At 42.7% G+C, this 20,036-nt stretch overlaps 2 protein-coding genes across 3 annotated transcripts in view; one reads left to right on the forward strand and one right to left on the reverse strand.

The window, feature by feature from the left end:
* LOC141161742 (bile salt export pump-like) overlaps window positions 1–20,036 on the forward strand; it is a 151,975-nt gene that overhangs the window by 59,329 nt on the left and 72,610 nt on the right. The gene's annotated exons all lie outside the window — the stretch shown is intronic.
* On the reverse strand, window positions 1,051–7,140 carry LOC141160877 (uncharacterized). Its single transcript, XM_073645678.1, has 3 exons — window positions 6,958–7,140; window positions 4,506–4,712; window positions 1,051–4,215 (listed from the first exon to the last, which is right to left on the reverse strand). The coding sequence occupies exons 1-3, from the start codon at window positions 7,016–7,018 to the stop codon at window positions 1,163–1,165; spliced, it is 3,321 nt and encodes a 1,106-aa protein (XP_073501779.1). The 5' UTR covers window positions 7,019–7,140; the 3' UTR covers window positions 1,051–1,162.

The raw sequence follows: 20,036 nt of genomic DNA on the forward strand, positions 1-20,036 counted from the left end.
AACCCAAGCTGGTGGGGGTAAAGACATTCCCCAGCCAGAGACCGGAGACCGTGGGCAGAGTCTGTCACGGTCACCCACTACATTCACCCTGAAGGCACACCACATGGAGGGTCAGGGAACCTGAGGCCAAAGGTTGCCCAACAGAAGGCCCGAGGGAGCTGGATTTAGGTGAATCACTGGTGGGGACGGCTGAAGGAAGGACAGAGGGAGAGCTCAGGGCCACGCTCCGGACTTGTTTGGGGGTTGGCCGGATCCAGGACCTGGTGGACGCAGCACGGCTCGGGAGGTCACTTGGAGCTAGAGTGACCAGGAACATCTGCAGTAAGTAAAGACCCTTAACTGCACTACCCGAGTCTGTCATCATTACCGGCTGCACCGCACCACCACAACCCCCATCCTCTGCGCCTGTCCCCTCTGAGGCTATACCCCTCCCGTTGGGGGTTATCCCACCAAGCTGCGCATCCACCATCAGCCTCAGCGGACCCTGCTGCAGCGGCGGCCACAGTGACCGCATCACAACGGGTGGCGTAGTCGACACAACGAACTTTAATAACATCAGTAAAGACTGCCACATAACACTGAGCTTGACGCCCTGGGCACGGGACCGGGTCACAGCCGCTCGGAGACTACAACCCCCCATCTGATCCGGTGCCGGGTATTCCCCTCAAAAAGGAATATGTCCCAGGGGGCGCGTCAATTACATTACACACTTTTAGGATTCTGCATTTTAAACTCCTTGTTGAATTATACTGTATGAATGTCTTGAACAACCGCATTAACCAGAAGGTTCTGCGCCATTTTTAAGGATGATACTCTTCTGCACCATAGCACCTTCTTTCCCGCAACTGCTTCCAGACTGCGCCTCATAAAAAAAAATGCAAACTCTACTAATTATGACCTAATTCTAATCCCTGATTGCCAGTAGTAAAAGTTGATCAAATGATGAAGTCAGAGATGGATACTTTACTTTTGCACTTCTATTTTATTCTTATTGAAAAGCATAATTTGAAACAAGTCTTAGTCAGTAATACATTTTTTCTTTGCACGCCATATAGTTTATATCATGGACATTTATGTGTAATATACATACTAAGAAAAGACAGGTTATTGAGTTAGTGAAATTGATGACTAAATATGGCTTAGAAATAGGCATAATGACTTGCTAATTATGTATTTGCTCACTTTCTGGAAGTGAGGACCCATCACCATCTTGTGTAGGTGACAGTTCACTATATGGCGTTGACTGGAAATTATCAGTTTCCAGAGCTTCAAGCTCATCATTGATTAAAACTTGAGCTTCATTAATTTCCTGAACTTGTAGCTGGTCACCATCTAAAACTTGTAGCTCAACGCTGTCCAGATCTTGAGGCTCACCATCATCCATCTCCTTGATATCTGATTCTGGGGGCTGTTGAATATTTTCAGTTGACAGCTGTTCAGTTTCTGAAAATGTATGTTCAGCAGCTGCAATTGGGGAGTCTTCAAGCGACGGTTCATCTGATGGAATTGATGATGGCTTACTATTCAAATCTGGTGTTTGCTCACCTGGTACAGGTGACAGATTATTTGCTGGAGATGATGGTTGCTCAGTAACTTGAACAGGCGATGATTCTTTAGACTCGTCTTCATGGCTTTCTTCACTACTGTTTTCCTTTTCCTCATGTGATTTATCTTCTTCTGAACTATCAGATTTATTCTTGGCAGATTTATATTTTTTCTCCTTCTGTGCTCCTTCTGCTTCATTTTTTCCTTTGTATCTCTTATTTTTTTCTTTGTTTTCCACTTTTTGTATATTAAACTTTTCTCTTGAAGCGTGCCTCTTTTCTCTTACAGTACTCTGAATTTCTTCTGCACTAGAGTCCTTTTTTTCTCCCTTTTTTTGTGCAGTTACTATTTTTCTATTTGCTTCATCTGTTGCATGGTTTGACTTTCCACTGTTGCATCCTCCATTTTTGTTGTGTTTAGGTTTATCTGTTTTACCTACCAATTCTCCTTTCTGCTGCCCCCCACTCTTCTCTTGCTTCAGACTTCTTTTATGGAAATGTTTCCTTTCCCTTTCTCCTTGTTTCTTTCCTTCCCTTTCTCCTTGTTTTTGTCCTTCCCTTTCTCCTGGCTCCTGTCCTTCCCTTTCTCCTGGCTTCAAACTTCTCTTATGTAAATCGTGCCCTTTCTTTTCTCCTTGCTTCTGCCCTTCCCTTTCCCCTGACTTCTGTCCTTCACTTTCTCCCGTCTTTTGGCCTTTCTTTTCTCCTTGCTTCTGCCCTTCCCTTTCCCCTGGCTTCTGTCCTTCACTTTCTCCCGTCTTTTGCCCTTCCTCTTTTCCTGGCTTCTGCCCTTCCCTTTCTCCTGGCTTCAGACTTCTGTTGTAAGGGGAATGTTGCCCTCCCCTTTCTCTTGATTTCTGCCCTATGCTTTTATCTGGCTGGTCAATATTTTTTTCTCCATTTCTGTTCTTTGGTGCATGCGTATGATTATTCTCATGTGTCCTTGTACAGTTCTTCTCCTTTCTCAATTTCTGTACTTCATTATTTTCCCTTGATGAATTATTCCCTTTATCCTCATGACTTGAACTTTCTTTTCTCTCATTTTCAAGCACTTCATTTACTTCCATTGGTATTCTGGTATTATTTCTGGTGTTGTTTACCTGTTTATCTTGCCTTTCTTTCTCAATTGGCTTGTGACACCCATGTTCCTGCCCTTGTTCTCCATGTTTTGCATGTCTGTTTTCTGCTGCTCTCTCCTGCCTTTGTTTTCCATGTTTTGCCTCTCTCTTTTTATCTGCTATATTCTGCCCTTGTTCTCCATGTTTTTCTTGTCTCTTTACCTCTGCTCTCTCCTGCCCCTGTTTTCCATGTTTTCCTTGTCTCTTTTCCACTGCTCTCTCCTGTCTCTGTTTTCCATGTTTTTCTTGTCTCTTCTCCTCTGCTCTCTCTTGTCCCTGTTCTCCATGTTTTTCTTGTCTCTTCTCCTCTGCTCTCTCTTGTCCCTGTTCTCCATGTTTTTCTTGTCTCTTTTCCTCTGCTCTCTCTTGTCCCTGTTCTCCATGTTTTTCTTGTCTCTTTTCCTCTGCTCTCTCTTGTCCCTGTTCTCCATGTTTTTCTTGTCTCTTCTCCTCTGCTCTCTCTTGTCCCTGTTCTCCATGTTTTTCTTGTCTCTTTTCCTCTGCTCTCTCTTGTCCCTGTTCTCCATGTTTTCCTTGTCTCTTTTCCTCTGCTCTCTCCTGCCCCTGTTTTCCATGTTTTTCTTGTTTCTTTTCCTCTGCTCTCTCCTGCCCCTGTTTTCCATGTTTTCCTTGTCTCTTTTCCACTGCTCTCTCCTGTCTCTGTTTTCCATGTTTTTCTTGTCTCGTTTCCTCTGCTCTCTCTTGTCCCTGTTCTCCATGTTTTTCTTGTCTGTTTTCTGCTGCTCTTTCCTTCCCCTGTTCTCCATGTTTTTCTTGTCTCTTCTCCTCTGCTCTCTCTTGTCCCTGTTCTCCATGTTTTTCTTGTTTCTTTTCCTCTGCTCTCTCTTGTCCCTGTTCTCCATGTTTTTCTTGTCTCTTTTCCTCTGCTCTCTCATGCCCCTGTTCTCCATGTTTTTCTTGTCTGTTTTCTGCTGCTCTTTCCTTCCCCTGTTCTCCATGTTTTGCCTGTCTCTTCCTTTCTCCTGTCTTCTGCCCCTTTTCTCCCCGATCCCTTACTAGAGCATTGTTAAGTACTTCCCGTTTTACCCTTTCTATGTTTTCTTCATTATTCTTTGCCTTGTCCCTACTAGTCTTTTCCACTTTCTTAGTTTCCTGTTCTTCCTTTACTACTGAATGCATTTTTTTCTTTTTACGTTCCTCTGAAGGTCTGCTTTTCTTTTCACACTCCTTTCCACACTTTCCTTCTTCACATTGATGTTTTATATTGTCATATTTCTTAAGTTTCTCATTCCCTTCTTCTTGTACAGATTGATTTTTGCTAACGTTCCTTTTATCCCTTTTACTGTCATTTTTATCTTCTTCTCTGTTCTTACTTATCGGCAGAGCTTGCTCTTCCTCAGAGTTATCTCCATGTCTTTCCTTCTTTTCATGAAGATCTCTTTCGTTTCTAGCCTTTTCCCTCCTACTATCCTGGTTTATACCATGTTCTGTATTTAGTTGTGTAAGATTTTCATTTGGCTTCCATAGTTTTGTTCGGTTTCCTTTCTCCTGTGTCGTGGCAGGTAGTTTTCCTTGTTTCTTCATAGCCAAAGCTGAAAACAGAAAGTGCAAGTTCTTAACATTTGGATAACTTTATTTTTCTTTTTCTTATGCTCGTTTGAGTGACTAAAATTTGGAAGTAGAAAATCATTATCTACTTGCGTGAAGCTACGTCTTAGCCGGATTTCACTGACATATTAACACTTGGAGATTATCGCACTGCCTGATTGCGGTGCTGTATCACAAGGTATCATCAATAGTTGTGTGAATATCTGCCTTTCTATTATTATCAATATAACATATCAATATCAGGTGTTAATTAGCCTGATTTACTGATTCTTACCCTGGAAATCAAGAATACATCTGAACCCACAGTGGAGTTCACAGCAAATATGGTCTGCCCCGCAATCTGCATCCGTAGAACAAGATGCGGTAGAGCATGGGTCTGTCCAGTTTGGGTGTTTTTGCTTGACTTTTTCGTAAAAAGAGGTGTCGTTCGTTTTCAGAAATTTAGGACACTTGTTATATCTTTCCTTTTCAGTTTGGGCCCCTGCAAAAATAAAAATGTATTGAAATGCAACTTAAAACTTAAGTATGCTTTTTTACATTTCACACTCTATTTGGAAAACCTTTTGGATTGATAGAGAAAAATTTAAATCGACACAGATGAAAATCGTGTCCACTAGAAAACACTATATTTGATAGCAATTTCCTTATTTTTATAGATAATTATCATTACATGTTTTTTAGATAATAGAACGTTAGTAATAATGATAATAAGAGTTTATCAAAAACATTCCCAGGACTCTGGTCCGAGTATCATGTCAGTTGTCTATGGTGTCTGGACCAAAGCCCCGCAAACCTCCTCCTCCTGGCTCTGGTATGTTGGCAATGGACTATTGCTGCTGGACCAGAGCTTCAGAATCTTTTTGATCAGTTGTATTAATGATTTTAACATGATAAGTCACTCACAGTCAATATCTTTAGAGTGGAACCTCCGTATAACAGCTATAATAATTTTATGGTAACCACCAAAAAAAGAATAACCACAGTGGTCCCAAAACAGAGTTATCACAGTGTTCTAATAACAGCCAGTCACAGTCCCTGAAAGTTAAAACCACAGGATTTTTCCCATTTCCCACAGTGATCGTTTTCTACTGTGCTCTTCCTCCATTGGGGGGCTATAGATCAATGGCCAGAACAACCAGAAATAACCTACTCCTAACAAATATACCAAACTGTTCTGGAGGAGACATGCTTTATAGGAATAATTTACCACTGATCACTTCTGATCCCGACAACATGGTATCATTAGAACGTTTAGCCTGTCCTATTGGGAATTTTCATTAAAGGGATGGGTTCAACCCTGTAAACCTCCTTGTATTTGTGAGTGGTGGTGGCACTAATCAATAAAATGTGTCTCACTTTTGGTACACGGGATCCAAAGGGTAACGTTTCTCATTATGGAGAGTGACATGTCAAACCTGGCATGCCAAGGTGAGGAGACTTTTAAGCCTTACAATGCTCCTCTGGGAAATTAAATCTGAAAATTGTCTCTTCAGAGAGGAAGAGGACTAGTACTTTTGGTACACAAAACATAAAAAGAAAACAAAAAGAAGATGGAGTAATACAAGTAAAAGTCATATGAGCTAAGTTACAATTATAAATTGAAACCTTTCATTATTAGCAGTTTGGTCATATGATCTCCAGCCTGACCATCCAGTACTGTACATGCTTTCATGTGTAGACAAAGGGTTGTTCCCTGACAACCTACTGAGTTGAATTACAGTATACAGTAATATCATCATAATTAAATCTTTCCCTGCAGCTCTCAGACACTTCCTCTCCTCACAAAGCTCTACCCTCCTTTTTTGGCTATCCCCTCAAGCAGCTAAAGATATAAGTTTTGCATTGTATAGCATAATAATGATATAGAAGATTATTTATACAACTCCTCTGACTCACACAGATTATACTATCTGTGAGTCCTGTGGGCAGAATCTCTGTTCTGTCCTCTACCTATGAGATGCAGTTTCACAGTGTTCTTGCTCGCCTTCTGCTTGTAAGAGCTGACAGGGAGGACGCTTTCACAAGCACTAGGCAGAGGAGACAGGCAGCATATAAAATGCACTGGTGCTCCACCATATGAGGCAGTGGACAGCAGTTCTATGCGACTGATTTATTAGTGCTGCTTTTAGATAGGACTTAGAGTAGGGCAATTTCAGTGAATAAGAAGTTAGAGCAACAACTAATGTTTGCAAGTTATATTTTCTTTCCTTGCAGATATATCGTCATTTCTCTATTGGGCTGAAGCTACCATTTTTTTGCAAATGGCACAACCTTATCTATTGCCATATTGATTGTCACTTTGTAGCAGTCTCTCAGTAACTGTTGATAGATTGCTACTTTATATGCTTGTTCTGTGTCTCTATATCTTCCTAGATCTATTGACATCCAGGAGCATTAACAAGCAAGAGTCACTCTGATATATTTGGCAAATTTTAGAAATGTTTAGATAGAATTAGGACATCAGATTGAACCTGTACCACCTGGAAGTGCTGACATGTGAACATGGCCATTGAAGTGCTCCCCTAGATTGACAGGTGTATCCCTATATAGATACATAGAGACAGATCTGTTAGTTTAGGGGAACAGTGAAAGCTTTCAGCATATGAATCATTTTTTTGTCTATCTGCATCCACTTAAAGCTGAAATTTATCAATAAATTAAAATTCCATATTGATAATGGAACAAAGTCGTGAAAGAAAATGAATACACAATCAGTGGGTACTTACTGTCTGGGTGTACTCCCGCTACTACTGCTCCAAGCAGGAGGGAGAAGATGAGAAGCTTCATACTTGCTGACCCCAAGACTGCTCAGGCTGTGTAGATATAATTCTTCACAAAGGAGAAGTTATCATCTACCTGATATATGCGTCTCTTATCTACGCGGCTATTTATACAAGGCCAGGACCAATGAGCTTTACCTTGTATAATCAGACCCCATAATTAGAGAATTATTCCAGATCACTGAAACCTGTGGTTACTAATTGTTAATAGAAACACCTTTGTTCTGCGGAGATTTATGTCATTCTGTTGAGAACTCACATTTCATGTGTTGTTGACTTAATGTAACTGTCGGCTGTTGACAATGAAAACATTCAGACATTCTGGGTTCTTATAATCACGGTATAGATTCCAATATTAATGGTATACGTATATTGTAGAATCAAGAAGGGAAGACAGATAGATAACTATAACTTAACTCAATTCAGGAAATAATAAGGAAGGAAAAATCTGCATATAGATGGATAGATAGTTAGATAGATAGATAGATAGATACAGACAGATAGATAGATAGATAGATAGATAGATACAGACAGATAGACAGATAGATAGATAATAGATTGATAATAGATAGATAGATAATGGATAGATAGATAATGGATAGATAGATAAATAGATAGATGGATAGATAGATGGATAGACAGATATGGGATAGATAGAATAGATAGATAGATACAGATAGATAGATAGATAGATAGATAGATAGATAGATAGATAATAGATTGATAATAGATAGATAGATAATGGATATATAGATAAATAGATAGATAGATGGATAGATACATAGACAGATATGGGATAGAGAGATAGATATATACAGTACAGACCAAAAGTTTGGACACACCTTCTCATTTAAAGATTTTTCTGTATTTTCATGACTATGAAAACTGTACATTCACACTGAAGGCATCAAAACTATGAATTAACACATGTGGAATTATATACTTAACAAAAAAGTGTGAAACAACTGAAAATATGTTTTATATACTAAGTTATTCAAAGTAGCCACCTTTTGCTTTGATGACTGCTTTGCACGCTCTTAGCATTCTCTTGATGAGCTTCAAGAGGTAGTCACCGGAAATGGTTTTCACTTCACAGGTGTGCCCTGTCAGGTTTAATAAGTGGGATTTCTTACCTTATAAACAGGGCCGGCGTCAGCACCCGGCGCACCCGAGCAAGTGCCGGGGCCCTGAGCAGGCAGGGGGGCCCACTAGCGGTCGAGCACCCCACCAGGCTATGGGCGGAGGAGAGCGGTGTCAGCGCCCGCCCTTCTCTCCCGCTTGCTCAGGGCCCCGGCAGCCGGATACTTACCTCTCCCCGTGCATCCGCAGATCCGCTGTCTTCCTGCTCTGCGCTCCCTGTGATGTCTCAGGTCAGAGGGCGCGGTGACGTCTCTCCACCGCGCGCTCCCCTGAGCCGTCACAGGGAGCGCAGAATGGGAAGATACCGGTGACGCTGGAGTCTGGACCCGAGCAGCTGCAGCAGGCAGGTGAGGAGGAGTGAGGTGAGTATTTGATTTTTTTTTTTTAATGTATGGAGGCATGGGGCATAATATGGGGGGGGTGACATCCTGCATGGGGCATAAAATATGGGGGGGTGACATCCTGCATGGGGCATAATATGGGGGGGGTGACATCCTGCATGGGGCATAAAATATGGGGGGGTGACATCCTGCATGGGGCATAATATGGGGGGGTGACATCCTGTATGGGGCATTATAAAGGGGGGTGTGACATCCTGCATGGGGCCTTATAAAGAGAGGGGGTGACATCCTGCATGGGGCATTATAAAGAGAGGGGGTGACATCCAGCATGGGGCATTATAAAGAGAGGGTGGTGACATCCTGCATTGGGTATTATAAAGAGAGGGGGGTGACATCCTGCATGGGGCATTATAAAGAGAGGGGGGTGACATCCTGCATGGGGCATTATAAAGAGAGGTGGTGACATCCTGCATGGGGCATTATAAAGAGAGGGGGGTGACATCCTGCATGGGGCATTATAAAGAGAGGGGGTGACATTCTGCATGGGGCATTAAAAAGAGGGGGGGTGACATCCTGCATGGGGCCTTATAAAGAGGGGGGGTACATCCTGCATGGGGCATTATAAAGAGGAGGGGTGACAGCCTGCATGGGGCATTATAAGGGGGGAATAGCCTGCATGGGGCATTATAAGGAGGGGGAACAGCCTGCATAGTGCTTTATGTGGGGGGAACAGCCTGCATGGAGCATTATAAGAGGGGGGGACAACCTGTATGGGGCATTATGTGGGGGGTAACAGCCTGCATGGAGCATTATAAGGGGGGGACAGCCTGTATGGGGCATTATGTGGGGGGTAACAGCCTGCATGGAGCATTATATGGGGGCCATTATCCTGTATGGAGCGTTATAAGGGGACCAGTATCCTGTATGGAGCGTTATATGGGGGTCAGTATCCTGTATGGAGCTTTATAAGGGGACCAGTATCCTGTATGGAGCGTTATATGGGGGCCAGTATTCCGTATGGAGCCTTATATGGGGACCAGTATTCCGTATGGAGCCTTATATGGAGGCCAGTATTCCGTATGGAGCCTTATATGGGGGCCAGTATTCCGTATGGAGCCTTATATGGGGGCCAGTATTCCGTATGGAGCCTTATATGGGGGCCAGTATTCCGTATGGGGCCTTATATGGGGGCCAGTATTCCGTATGGAGCCTTATATGGGGGCCAGTATTCCGTATGGGGCCTTATATGGGGGCCAGTATTCCGTATGGGGCCTTATATGGGGGCCAGTATTCCGTATAGGGCCTTATATGGGGGCCAGTATTCCGTATGGGGCCTTATATGGGGGCCAGTATTCCGTATGGGGCCTTATATGGGGGCCAGTATTCCGTATGGGGCCTTATATGGGGGCCAGTATTCCGTATGGGGCCTTATATGGGGGCCAGTATTCCGTATGGGACCTTATATGGGGGCCAGTATTCTGTGTGGAGCGATTCGCCGGTTTCTGAGCTATTGTGGAATTTACAATAGATATCACTCATGTAATGTAAGAAGTGCAATCTTTGCATTGTACTATATATATATATTTCTCTGCGGTATCTGTGCATCATGAATCGTGGTATGTGTTATAGGGGCCCACTGAGACTCTTTCGCCCGGGGCCCAGAAAAACCTGGAGCCGGCCCTGCTTATAAATGAGGTTGGGACCATCAGTTGTGTAGTGCAGAAGTCTGGTGGATACACAGCTGATAGTCCTACTGAATAGACTGTTAGAATTTGTATTATTGCAAGAAAAAAGCAGCTAAGTAAAGAAAAACAAGTGGCCATCATTACTTTAAGAAATGAAGGTCAGTCAGTCCAAAAAATTGAGAAAACTTTGAAAGTGTCCCCAAGTGCAGTTGCAAAAACCATCAAGTGCTACAAAGAAACTGGCTCACATGAGGACCGCCCCATGAAAGGAAGACCAAGAGTCACCTCTGCTTCTGAGGATAAGTTTATCCGAGTCAGCAGCCTCAGAAATCGCAGGTTAACAGCAGCTCAGATTAGAGACCAGGTCAATGCCACACAGAGTTCTAGCAGCAGACACATCTCTTCAACAACTGTTAAGAGGAGACTTTGTGCAGCAGGCCTTCATGGTAAAATAGCTGCTAGGAAACCACTGCTAAGGACAGGCAACAAGCAGAAGAGACTTGTTTGGGCATTAGACCAGTGGAAATCTGTGCTTTGGTCTGATGAGTCCAAATTTGAGATCTTTGGTTCCAACCATCGTGTCTTTGTGTGACGCAGAAAAGGTGAATGTATGGACTCTACATGCCTGGTTCCCACCGTGAAGCATGGAGGAGGAGGTGTGAAGATGTGGTGGTGCTTTGCTGGTGACACTGTTGGGGATTTATTCAAAATTGAAGGCATACTGAACCAGCATGGCTACCACAGCATCTTGCAGCGGCATGCTATTCCATCCGGTTTGCGTTTAGTTGGACCATCATTTATTTTTCAACAGGACAATGACCCCAAACACTCCTCCAGGCTGTGTAAGGGCTATTTGACCAAGTAGGAGAGTGATGGGGTGCTACGCCAGATGACCTGGCCTTCACAGTCACCAGACCTGAACCCAATCGAGATGGTTTAGGGTGAGCTGGACCGCAGAGTGAAGGCAAAAGGACCAGCAAGTGCTAAGCATCTCTGGGAACTCCTTCAAGATTGTTGGAAGACCATTTCCGGTGACTACCTCTTGAAGCTCATCAAGAGAATGCCAAGAGTGTGCAAAGCAGTCATCAAAGCAAAAGGTGGCTACTTTGAAGAACCTAGAATATAAGACATATTTTCAGTTGTTTCACACTTTTTTGTTAAGTATATAATTCCACATGTGTTAATTCATAGTTTTGATGCCTTCAGTGTGAATGTACAATTTTCATAGTCATGAAAATATAGAAAAATCTTTAAATGAGGTGTGTCCAAACTTTTGGTCTGTACTGTAGATAGCTGGATAGATAGATATGGAATACAGTTGAAACCAGAAGTTTACATTACATTATATAAAAAGACACGTGCATGTTTTTCTCAATATCTGACATGAAATCAAAATAAACCTTTCCTGTTTTAGGTCAATTAGGATTACCATCATTTTTAACATTTGCCAAATGCCAGAATAATGAGAGCGAGAGAGAATGTTCTATGGCATTTTTATTATTTACTGCAAAGTCAAAAGTTCATTAGTATTTGGTACCATTGTCCTTAAACTGAATGACTTGAGTCAAACGTTTTAGGATTGAGATCAGGGCTCTGTGATAGCCACTCCAAAACATTGACTTTGTTATCCTTAAGCCACTTTGTTACCATTTTGGCAGTATGCTTCGGGTTATTGTCCATTTGGAAGACCCATTTCTGCCCAAGCTTTAACTTCCTGGCTTATGCCTTGAGATGTTGCTTTAGTATTGCCACATCATCTTCTTTTTTCATGATGCCATCTATTTTGTGAAGTACACTAGTCCCTCCTGCAGCAAAACAATCCCACAACATGATGCTGCCACCCCCGTGTTTCACAGTTGGGATGGTGTTCTTAGACTTCCAAGCTTCTCCCTTTTACTCCAAACGTAATTGTTATGTTCTGCTACCAGAGCTAAGGAAAGAGAGGAGATCTGTCCCTACGATAGAACTCAGCTTAATCCCTACGATGTAACAGGGGACCTGATCCTGCGATCAGACCTGCTAAAGTCCTAAGCTAGTCTGTACGGAGACCTATAGATGTGGGGAAGGAATCCCTACAAGTACTAAGGACTGGGAGGAAAATGGGACACCTCCTAACAGAAATAGTAGCAGACAGACGAACAAACAAAATATATAGAACATAGAGGTCCGTAGACCAAGCAAACTAACAGAGTTAGATACAGAGCACAGGCTAGCTAGAAAGTAGTTAAACAATGAAGTCCAGCAAAGCCAGAAGGGCGGAGCAGGATTAAATAGGCCAACAAGGTCATGTGACCAGCAAAGGAAAAAACCTAAGAACAAGGTTCTAACAGTACCCCCCCTTCTAAGAGGATCCTCCGGATCCCCTAGGACCAGACTTATCAGGAAATCTCCTGTGAAACGCTCTGATAAGTCTGGACGCGGAAACATCATCCGACCTCACCCAAGAGTTATCCTCGGGTCCGAAACCTTTCCAGGCCACAAGATACTGCAAACTACCTCTATACTGTCTAGAGTTAAGGATGCGAGAAATTTCATATTCCCCGTCCTCCACCACCGGAGGAACAGAGGCAGAGGCGTCACAATCCGATACAACAGCTTTTTTCAACAGAGAGACATGAAATACCGGATTAATTCTCCAGGAGGTAGGAACCTCCAACCTAACAGCAGATTGGTTGACAACCTGAAGCACCTTAAAGGGCCCTACAAACTTGGGACCCAATTTCTTAGAAGGAATCCTCAACCGCAGATTCCTAGAGGACAACCAAACCATGTCACCAACAGCGAACAAAACCTCCTGTCGTTTCCTATCAAAGTAGTCTTTAGATTTTCTGTTGGCCTCCTGAAGATTACCACGCACATCCGTCCAAACTCTCTCCAAATCACCGGAAAAATTCTCCTCCTCAGGCACGGCAGATCCCAACTTGGAGAACGACCCAAACGACGGATGTCTCCCAGAACAACAAAAAAAAGGCGAACAACCAGCAGAAGAAGATGTATGATTGTTCAGAGCAAATTCAGCAAGTGGCAGAAACTCAGACCACCCCTCTTGATTGTCTGCCACAAAACAACGCAAGAACTGCTCAACATCCTGGTTTTTCCTTTCTGTCTGGCCATTAGATTCAGGATGATATCCGGACGAGAACGACAAATGAACTCCCAACCTGTCACAAAAGGCACGCCAAAAACGAGCCACGAACTGAGGACCCCTATCAGAAACAATGTCAGTAGGAACGCCATGAAGTCTGACAATTTCCTTGACAAAGGCCTTAGCGAGAGTTTTAGCGCAGGGCAGTTTGACGAAGGGAACCAAGTGACACATCTTGCTAAAACGGTCCACGACCACCCAGATGACAGTAAAACCCTCAGAGGGGGGAAGGTCAGTTATAAAGTCCATAGCCAAATGTGTCCAAGGAGCACTGGGAACCTCCAAAGGACAAAGCAACCCCGCAGCAGGAGTATGTGAGGACTTAGATCTAGCACAAATAGTACATTGGCGCACCCACTTAATGACTTCCTTCTGCCATCCAGGCCACCAAAAACTGCGACCCACCAGTCTCTTGGTCTCAGAGATTCCGGGATGACCTGCCAACCGAGATTCGTGACACTCAATAAACAAATCTCTCCTAAAGGTCCCAGGCACAAACAACCTCCCATGAGGAGTGTTAGATGGGGCATTCTCCTGTGCTTTAAGAATCTCATCTTCCAAAACGGAGTCCAAAGCAGCTATCACAACACCTTCTTGTAAAATGTTCTCCTCTTTCTCAGCACCGACTATGGGAGAAAAACTGCGAGACAAGGCATCCGCCTTAACATTCTTAGTACCAGGGATGTAAGTAACGGAGAAATTAAACCGCGAGAAAAACAGTGCCCACCTAGCCTGACGGGCATTCAGGCGCTTGGCAGCATCAAGATATATCAGATTTTTATGATCCGTAAGAACCTGAACGGGAAATTCCGCACCTTCCAAGAAGTGGCGCCAGTGTTCAAATGCGAGTTTAATAGCCAATAATTCCCGATTACCAATATCGTAATTCAGTTCAGTCTCCGAAAATTTTTTTGAAAAAAAGGCACAGGGATGTAATCCATCCCCGTTATCCTGAGACAATACTGCGCCAACCCCCACAGAGGAAGCATCAACCTCAACCAAAAACGGCTTAGTCACATCAGGCTGCATAAGGATGGGAGCAGAGGTGAACCTCTCCTTGAGATACACAAAAGCTTCAATGGCCTCAGAAGACCACTGAACCGCATCAGCACCTTTCCTGGTGAGATCGGTCAGAGGTTTGACAATACTAGAAAATTTTTTTATGAATTTTCTGTAATAATTGGCGAAACCCAAAAACCTCTGTATCGATTTCAAACCAATAGGCCTAGGCCATTCCTGTACAGCTTGAACTTTAACCGGGTCCATCTCAAAACCTTCGCTGGAGATAATGTAGCCCAAAAAACTAATTCTCTGTACAGCGAACTCACATTTCTCCAGCTTAGCAAAAAGTGAATTGTCCATTAATAACTGTAATACCTCACGTACGCTCCGCCAATGAGACTCCAGATCCGGCGAATAAATTAAAATGTCATCCAAATACACAACCACATTTTTGCCGATCAAAGGTCTAAGGATGTCATTAATAAGATTCTGAAAAAATGCAGGAGCATTAGTAAGACCAAAAGGCATAACCAGATTCTCAAAATGACCCACAGGAGTGTTAAAAGCAGTCTTCCATTCGTCACCCTCCTTCATGCGCAACAGATTGTATGCCCCCTTAAGGTCAATTTTAGAGAACCACTTGGCCCCCATTAACTGGTTAAACAGATCAGGAATCAATGGCAGTGGGTAAGGATTGCGTACAGTAATTTTGTTAATCTCACGAAAATCCAGACAAGGACGTAAACCGCCGTCCTTTTTTTTTACAAAAAAAAATCCAACCGCCACAGGAGACTTAGAGGGCCTAATGTGACCGGCGGCCAAACTTGTCTGTATGTATTCCTCCAAAGCCTTTCTCTCAGGAATAGTAAGGTTAAATAAATGACTTTTAGGAAGAGTCGCTCCAGGGACAAATTCAATAGAACAATCATAGTCTCTATGGGGAGGCAAAACCTGCGATTCCTTCTCAGAAAAAAACTCTCCAAAAATCCTGAATAGGAACAGGCAATTCTCCCCTATCCACAGCAGCAATACGTCCGTTACAACACTTGTCATAACATTTATGGCTCCAGGATTTAATTTCACTGGTAGACCAATCCAGTACAGGATTGTGAAATTTTAACCAGGGCAATCCCAATATTACTGGAGAAGGCAAGTTATTCAAAACTACCAAATCCAATTTCTCATGGTGAACACCATTAATAGTGAGAGGAAATTCACAGACTTTGAGAGTAATATTCTTCAAAGGGGAACCATCCACAGAAACCACAGCAATGGGGGATGACAAAGGTTCGGGTTTTAAATTGAGTCTTTCCAAGAATCCCCCATCAATAACATTCAGAGTAGACCCACAATCAACAAACACCCGAAATTCCATTAATTTTTCCTGAGCAATCGTGGAAGCAGCTAAAAATACACCCTTGGAATTTAAACAGGCAATACGGGCATGACTGACCATTTTTTTTTCTTTCTTGATACGAAGCTCACAGTCTTTAATTAAATGACCAGATTTTCCGCAATAGAAACACAAGCCTTCAGAAAATCTGCGATCTTTTTCTTGAGAGCGAGGTGCCATCGCTCCAATCTCCATCGATTCACCACTGTTAGTACACACATTCTCATAACCAGAAACTGACATAGCAGAGGATTTGCTCTCATTAACCCTTGCACGCAGTCTCCTATCCACCCATATAGCTAATTGCATAGCCTGTTGCAAATCTTCAGGTGTAGGATAAGCAATTAGCAGGTCTTTAACCCTTTCACTGAGCCCAGCAAGAAATAGACTTTTCAGAGCAGAATCGTTCCACCCTGTTTGAGTAGACCATCGACGGAAATGAGTACAATATTTTTCCACATTACCTGATCCCTGTCTCAAACGTCTTAACTCAGTCTCAGCTGATGAGACACGGTCAGGATCATCATATAATAGTCCCAAAGCAGAAAAAAAAAACTATCCACTGAACTGAAGCATGTATCACTTGGTTGCAAAGAAAAGGCCCACTCCTGAGGCTCTTTGCACAAAAGTGACATTATAAACCCTATGCGCTGGGAATCATCCCCAGAGGACTTGGGTCTCAAACGAAAATACAATAAGCAAGCATTTTTAAATGAAAAAAATTCTCGGTGTTCACCAAAAAATAAATCCGGCAAACGTACCTTAGGCTCCAAGAAATGTGCTCCAGGACAGTTACTCACATACTGATGGAGCTCGGCCACCTCCAGAGAGAGTCCCTGCAGGCGATGAGCCAAATCCTGAACCGACACCATGATGGAACAGAAAAATCTTTCCTTAGAGAATTTGCAGGCTGGACTTACTGTTATGTTCTGCTACCAGAGCTAAGGAAAGAGAGGAGATCTGTCCCTACGATAGAACTCAGCTTAATCCCTACGATGTAACAGGGGACCTGATCCTGCGATCAGACCTGCTAAAGTCCTAAGCTAGTCTGTACGGAGACCTATAGATGTGGGGAAGGAATCCCTACAAGTACTAAGGACTGGGAGGAAAATGGGACACCTCCTAACAGAAATAGTAGCAGACAGACGAACAAACAAAATATATAGAACATAGAGGTCCGTAGACCAAGCAAACTAACAGAGTTAGATACAGAGCACAGGCTAGCTAGAAAGTAGTTAAACAATGAAGTCCAGCAAAGCCAGAAGGGCGGAGCAGGATTAAATAGGCCAACAAGGTCATGTGACCAGCAAAGGAAAAAACCTAAGAACAAGGTTCTAACAGTAATGATGGTCATTATGCCCAAAAAGTTAAATTTTAGTTTCATCATACCACAGGACATGTCTCCAAAAATTAAGGTCTTTGTTCCTGTGTGCATTTGCAAACATAAATCTGGCTTTTTTATGTTTCTTTTGGAGTAATGGCTTCTTCCTGGCAGAGTGGCCTTTCAGCCCATGTTGATACAGTACTCGTTTCACTGTGGATATTGACGCAATCTTACCAGCTTCCGCCATCATCTTCTCAAGGTCTTTTGCTTTTGTCCTTGGGTTGACATGCACATGTCGGACCAAAGCACGTTCATCTCTGGGACACAGAATCTGCCTCCTTCCTGAGTGGTATGATGGCTGCACATTCCCATCTTGTTTGTACTTGCGTATAATTGTTTGTACAATGAATGAGACACCTTCAGGTATCTTGAAATTGTACCCAAGGATGAGCCAGACTTGTGCAAGTCCACAATTCTCTTCCTGATATCTTGGCTGATTTCTTTAGACTTTCCCATGATGCTACACTAAGAAGCAGTGTGTTTCAGGTGTGCATTAAAATACATCCATAGGTGTGTCTATAATTAATTCAGATGTTGTCAAAAGACCTATCAGAAGCTTCCAAACACATGACATCATCATATGGGCAGTCCAAAATTGTTTAAAGGCATAGTAATCTTAGTGTATGTAAACTTTTGACTTTGAGGTACGTAATAAAAATGCCTTAAAACATTCTCTCTCTCTCATTATTCTGGCATTTGGCAAATATTAAAAATTATGGCAATCCTAATTGACCTAAAACGGGAAAGGTTTATTCTGATTTCATGTCATATATTGAGAAAAACATGCAGATGTGTCTTTTTATATAGTGTATGATAGATAGATAGATAGATAGATAGATAGATAGATAGATAGATAGATAGATAGATAGATAGAAGAAAGTGGCATAAAAGCTTTAAAAAGTTGCTAAATTTTGGCACAACTCGGAATTGTGCCAAAATTTTGAGACTTCGACGTTTTCACACTAGTTTCTCCCAGCTCCACTGAAATGGGCAGATCTGGGGCAGGAAGAGGAGTGATGGCGATGATGCCACAGCTTGTCAAATTCATAATGACCTGTGGTGTTCTGTAGATTTCTGGTGTGGCGCCGCTTGTCAGACGCTCCAGATTCATGAAGAGGCATGCACCTCCTCATGAAAAATAAGCATCTGACTCCACCGTGCCCCCTCATCTATCACAATGATATGAGACAATCACATTGGGAGAATAGCCTCCACGGTACGTACCAAAGCTGCTCAATAAATCCACGAAAAGTGATGTAACGCTCCAATGATATAATGCAAACAGATACTGATACCATACCGATACCATACCATACTGATGCCGATACAGATACCCATGGGCCACTAAAAGTCCAGTATTTGTATGCATTATATCACTGGAGTGCAGCTTCCATTTTACATAGTAACATAGGAACTAGAGATGAGCGTTGTTCGACTCGAACTGTTCGCCAATCTCAAATTCGAGCTGTTTTGGGCGGTGTTCGAGCCGTTCGGCGAACACGAACGATTTGAGAAAAATTCGGCTGTTCGAGGTTATGTTCGATAACTGTTCGTGCACCAAAATCATAACTGGATTTTTTCTCAGTAATGATGAAAATTAATGTTAATACGCAGTTTGAGTGTACAGCGGGGTGGGGGAGGGGCAGGGGATGGATCTCTGCAGGAATAATGAAGATCTCCATTTTTTTTCTCTTTCCCGCATTTACAGTGGGGAGGTGCAATCTGTCAGCCTATCAGCAGCGCACACACGGAGCGAAGTGCTTTTTTTCACACAAGCAAGGGCATGTGTCATTGGCAGTGTATGTCACATGTCCTTGCCCTATAAAACCCAGCCATTTTCCCCGTCGCCACCATTTTCTCACTGCTGCAGCTGCGTGTTAGACGGCACCGCTGTTGCTGTGTGCGCTATACCTTGTTAATTTCAAGCCAATTTTCGCACAAATCTACAGATAGCTTGGGAGTAGGGAATAGTTGTGATTGCAGTCCTTTTAAGGACTAGGTTACAGCATTTCCTACGACTTTTATCAGGCAGGTCTGTGCTCTTAAATAGATAGATTGTGGGAGTAAAGACTAATTGTAATTGCAGTCCTTTTCAGGACTAGGTTATATCAGTTCCTATCAGTTTTTGCCAGGCAGGTCTGTGCCAGTGCTGTGCAAGTTTTTTTCACAGCATTTGGCTGAATCTAGCAAAGCTAATCCTTTTTGGCCTATTGCAGAGTGTGTTAGTCAGTGGAGTAGCCTATCTGTGTTGCAAGATATACCACCTGTGTATAGAATACCAATTTTTTTACTGCACCTAGTGAAGTAAAATCTTTTGGGCATAGCATCATTCTATTAGTCCATCTATACTGACCTCCATCAGGTTGCAAATTGAATATAATTTTTTTCTGCATCTAGCTCTGAAAAAATATTTGGGCTTCTAGCAGTGTGTGGGACTTGTTCTATTAGTCCATCTATACTGACCTCCATCAGGCTGCAAACTGAATATAATTTTTTTCTGCATCTAGCTCTGAAAAAATATTTGGCCTTCTAGCTGTGTGTGGGACTTGTTCTATTAGTCCATCTATACTGACCTCCATCACGCTGCAAATTCAAAATAATTTTTTGTCTGCATCTAGCTCTGAAAAAATATTTGGCCTTCCAGCAGTGTGTGGGACTTTCTCTATTAGTCCATCTATACTGACCTCCATCAGGTTGCAAATTAAAAATAATTTTTATCTGCATCTACCTCTGAAAAAATATTTGGGCTTCTAGCTGTGTGTGGGACTTGTTCTATTAGTCCATCTATACTGACCTCCATCAGGTTGCAAACTGAATATAATTTTTTTCTGCATCTAGCTCTGAAAAAATATTTGGCCTTCTAGCAGTGTGTGGGACTTTCTCTATTAGTCCATCTATACTGACCACCATCAGGTTGCAAATTAAAAACAATTTT

This window comes from Phyllobates terribilis, unplaced genomic scaffold, assembly GCF_046119375.1.
Source record: "Phyllobates terribilis strain yellow unplaced genomic scaffold, ASM4611937v1 Scaffold_9__5_contigs__length_417890890, whole genome shotgun sequence".
NCBI classification, from domain to species: Eukaryota; Metazoa; Chordata; class Amphibia; order Anura; family Dendrobatidae; genus Phyllobates; species Phyllobates terribilis.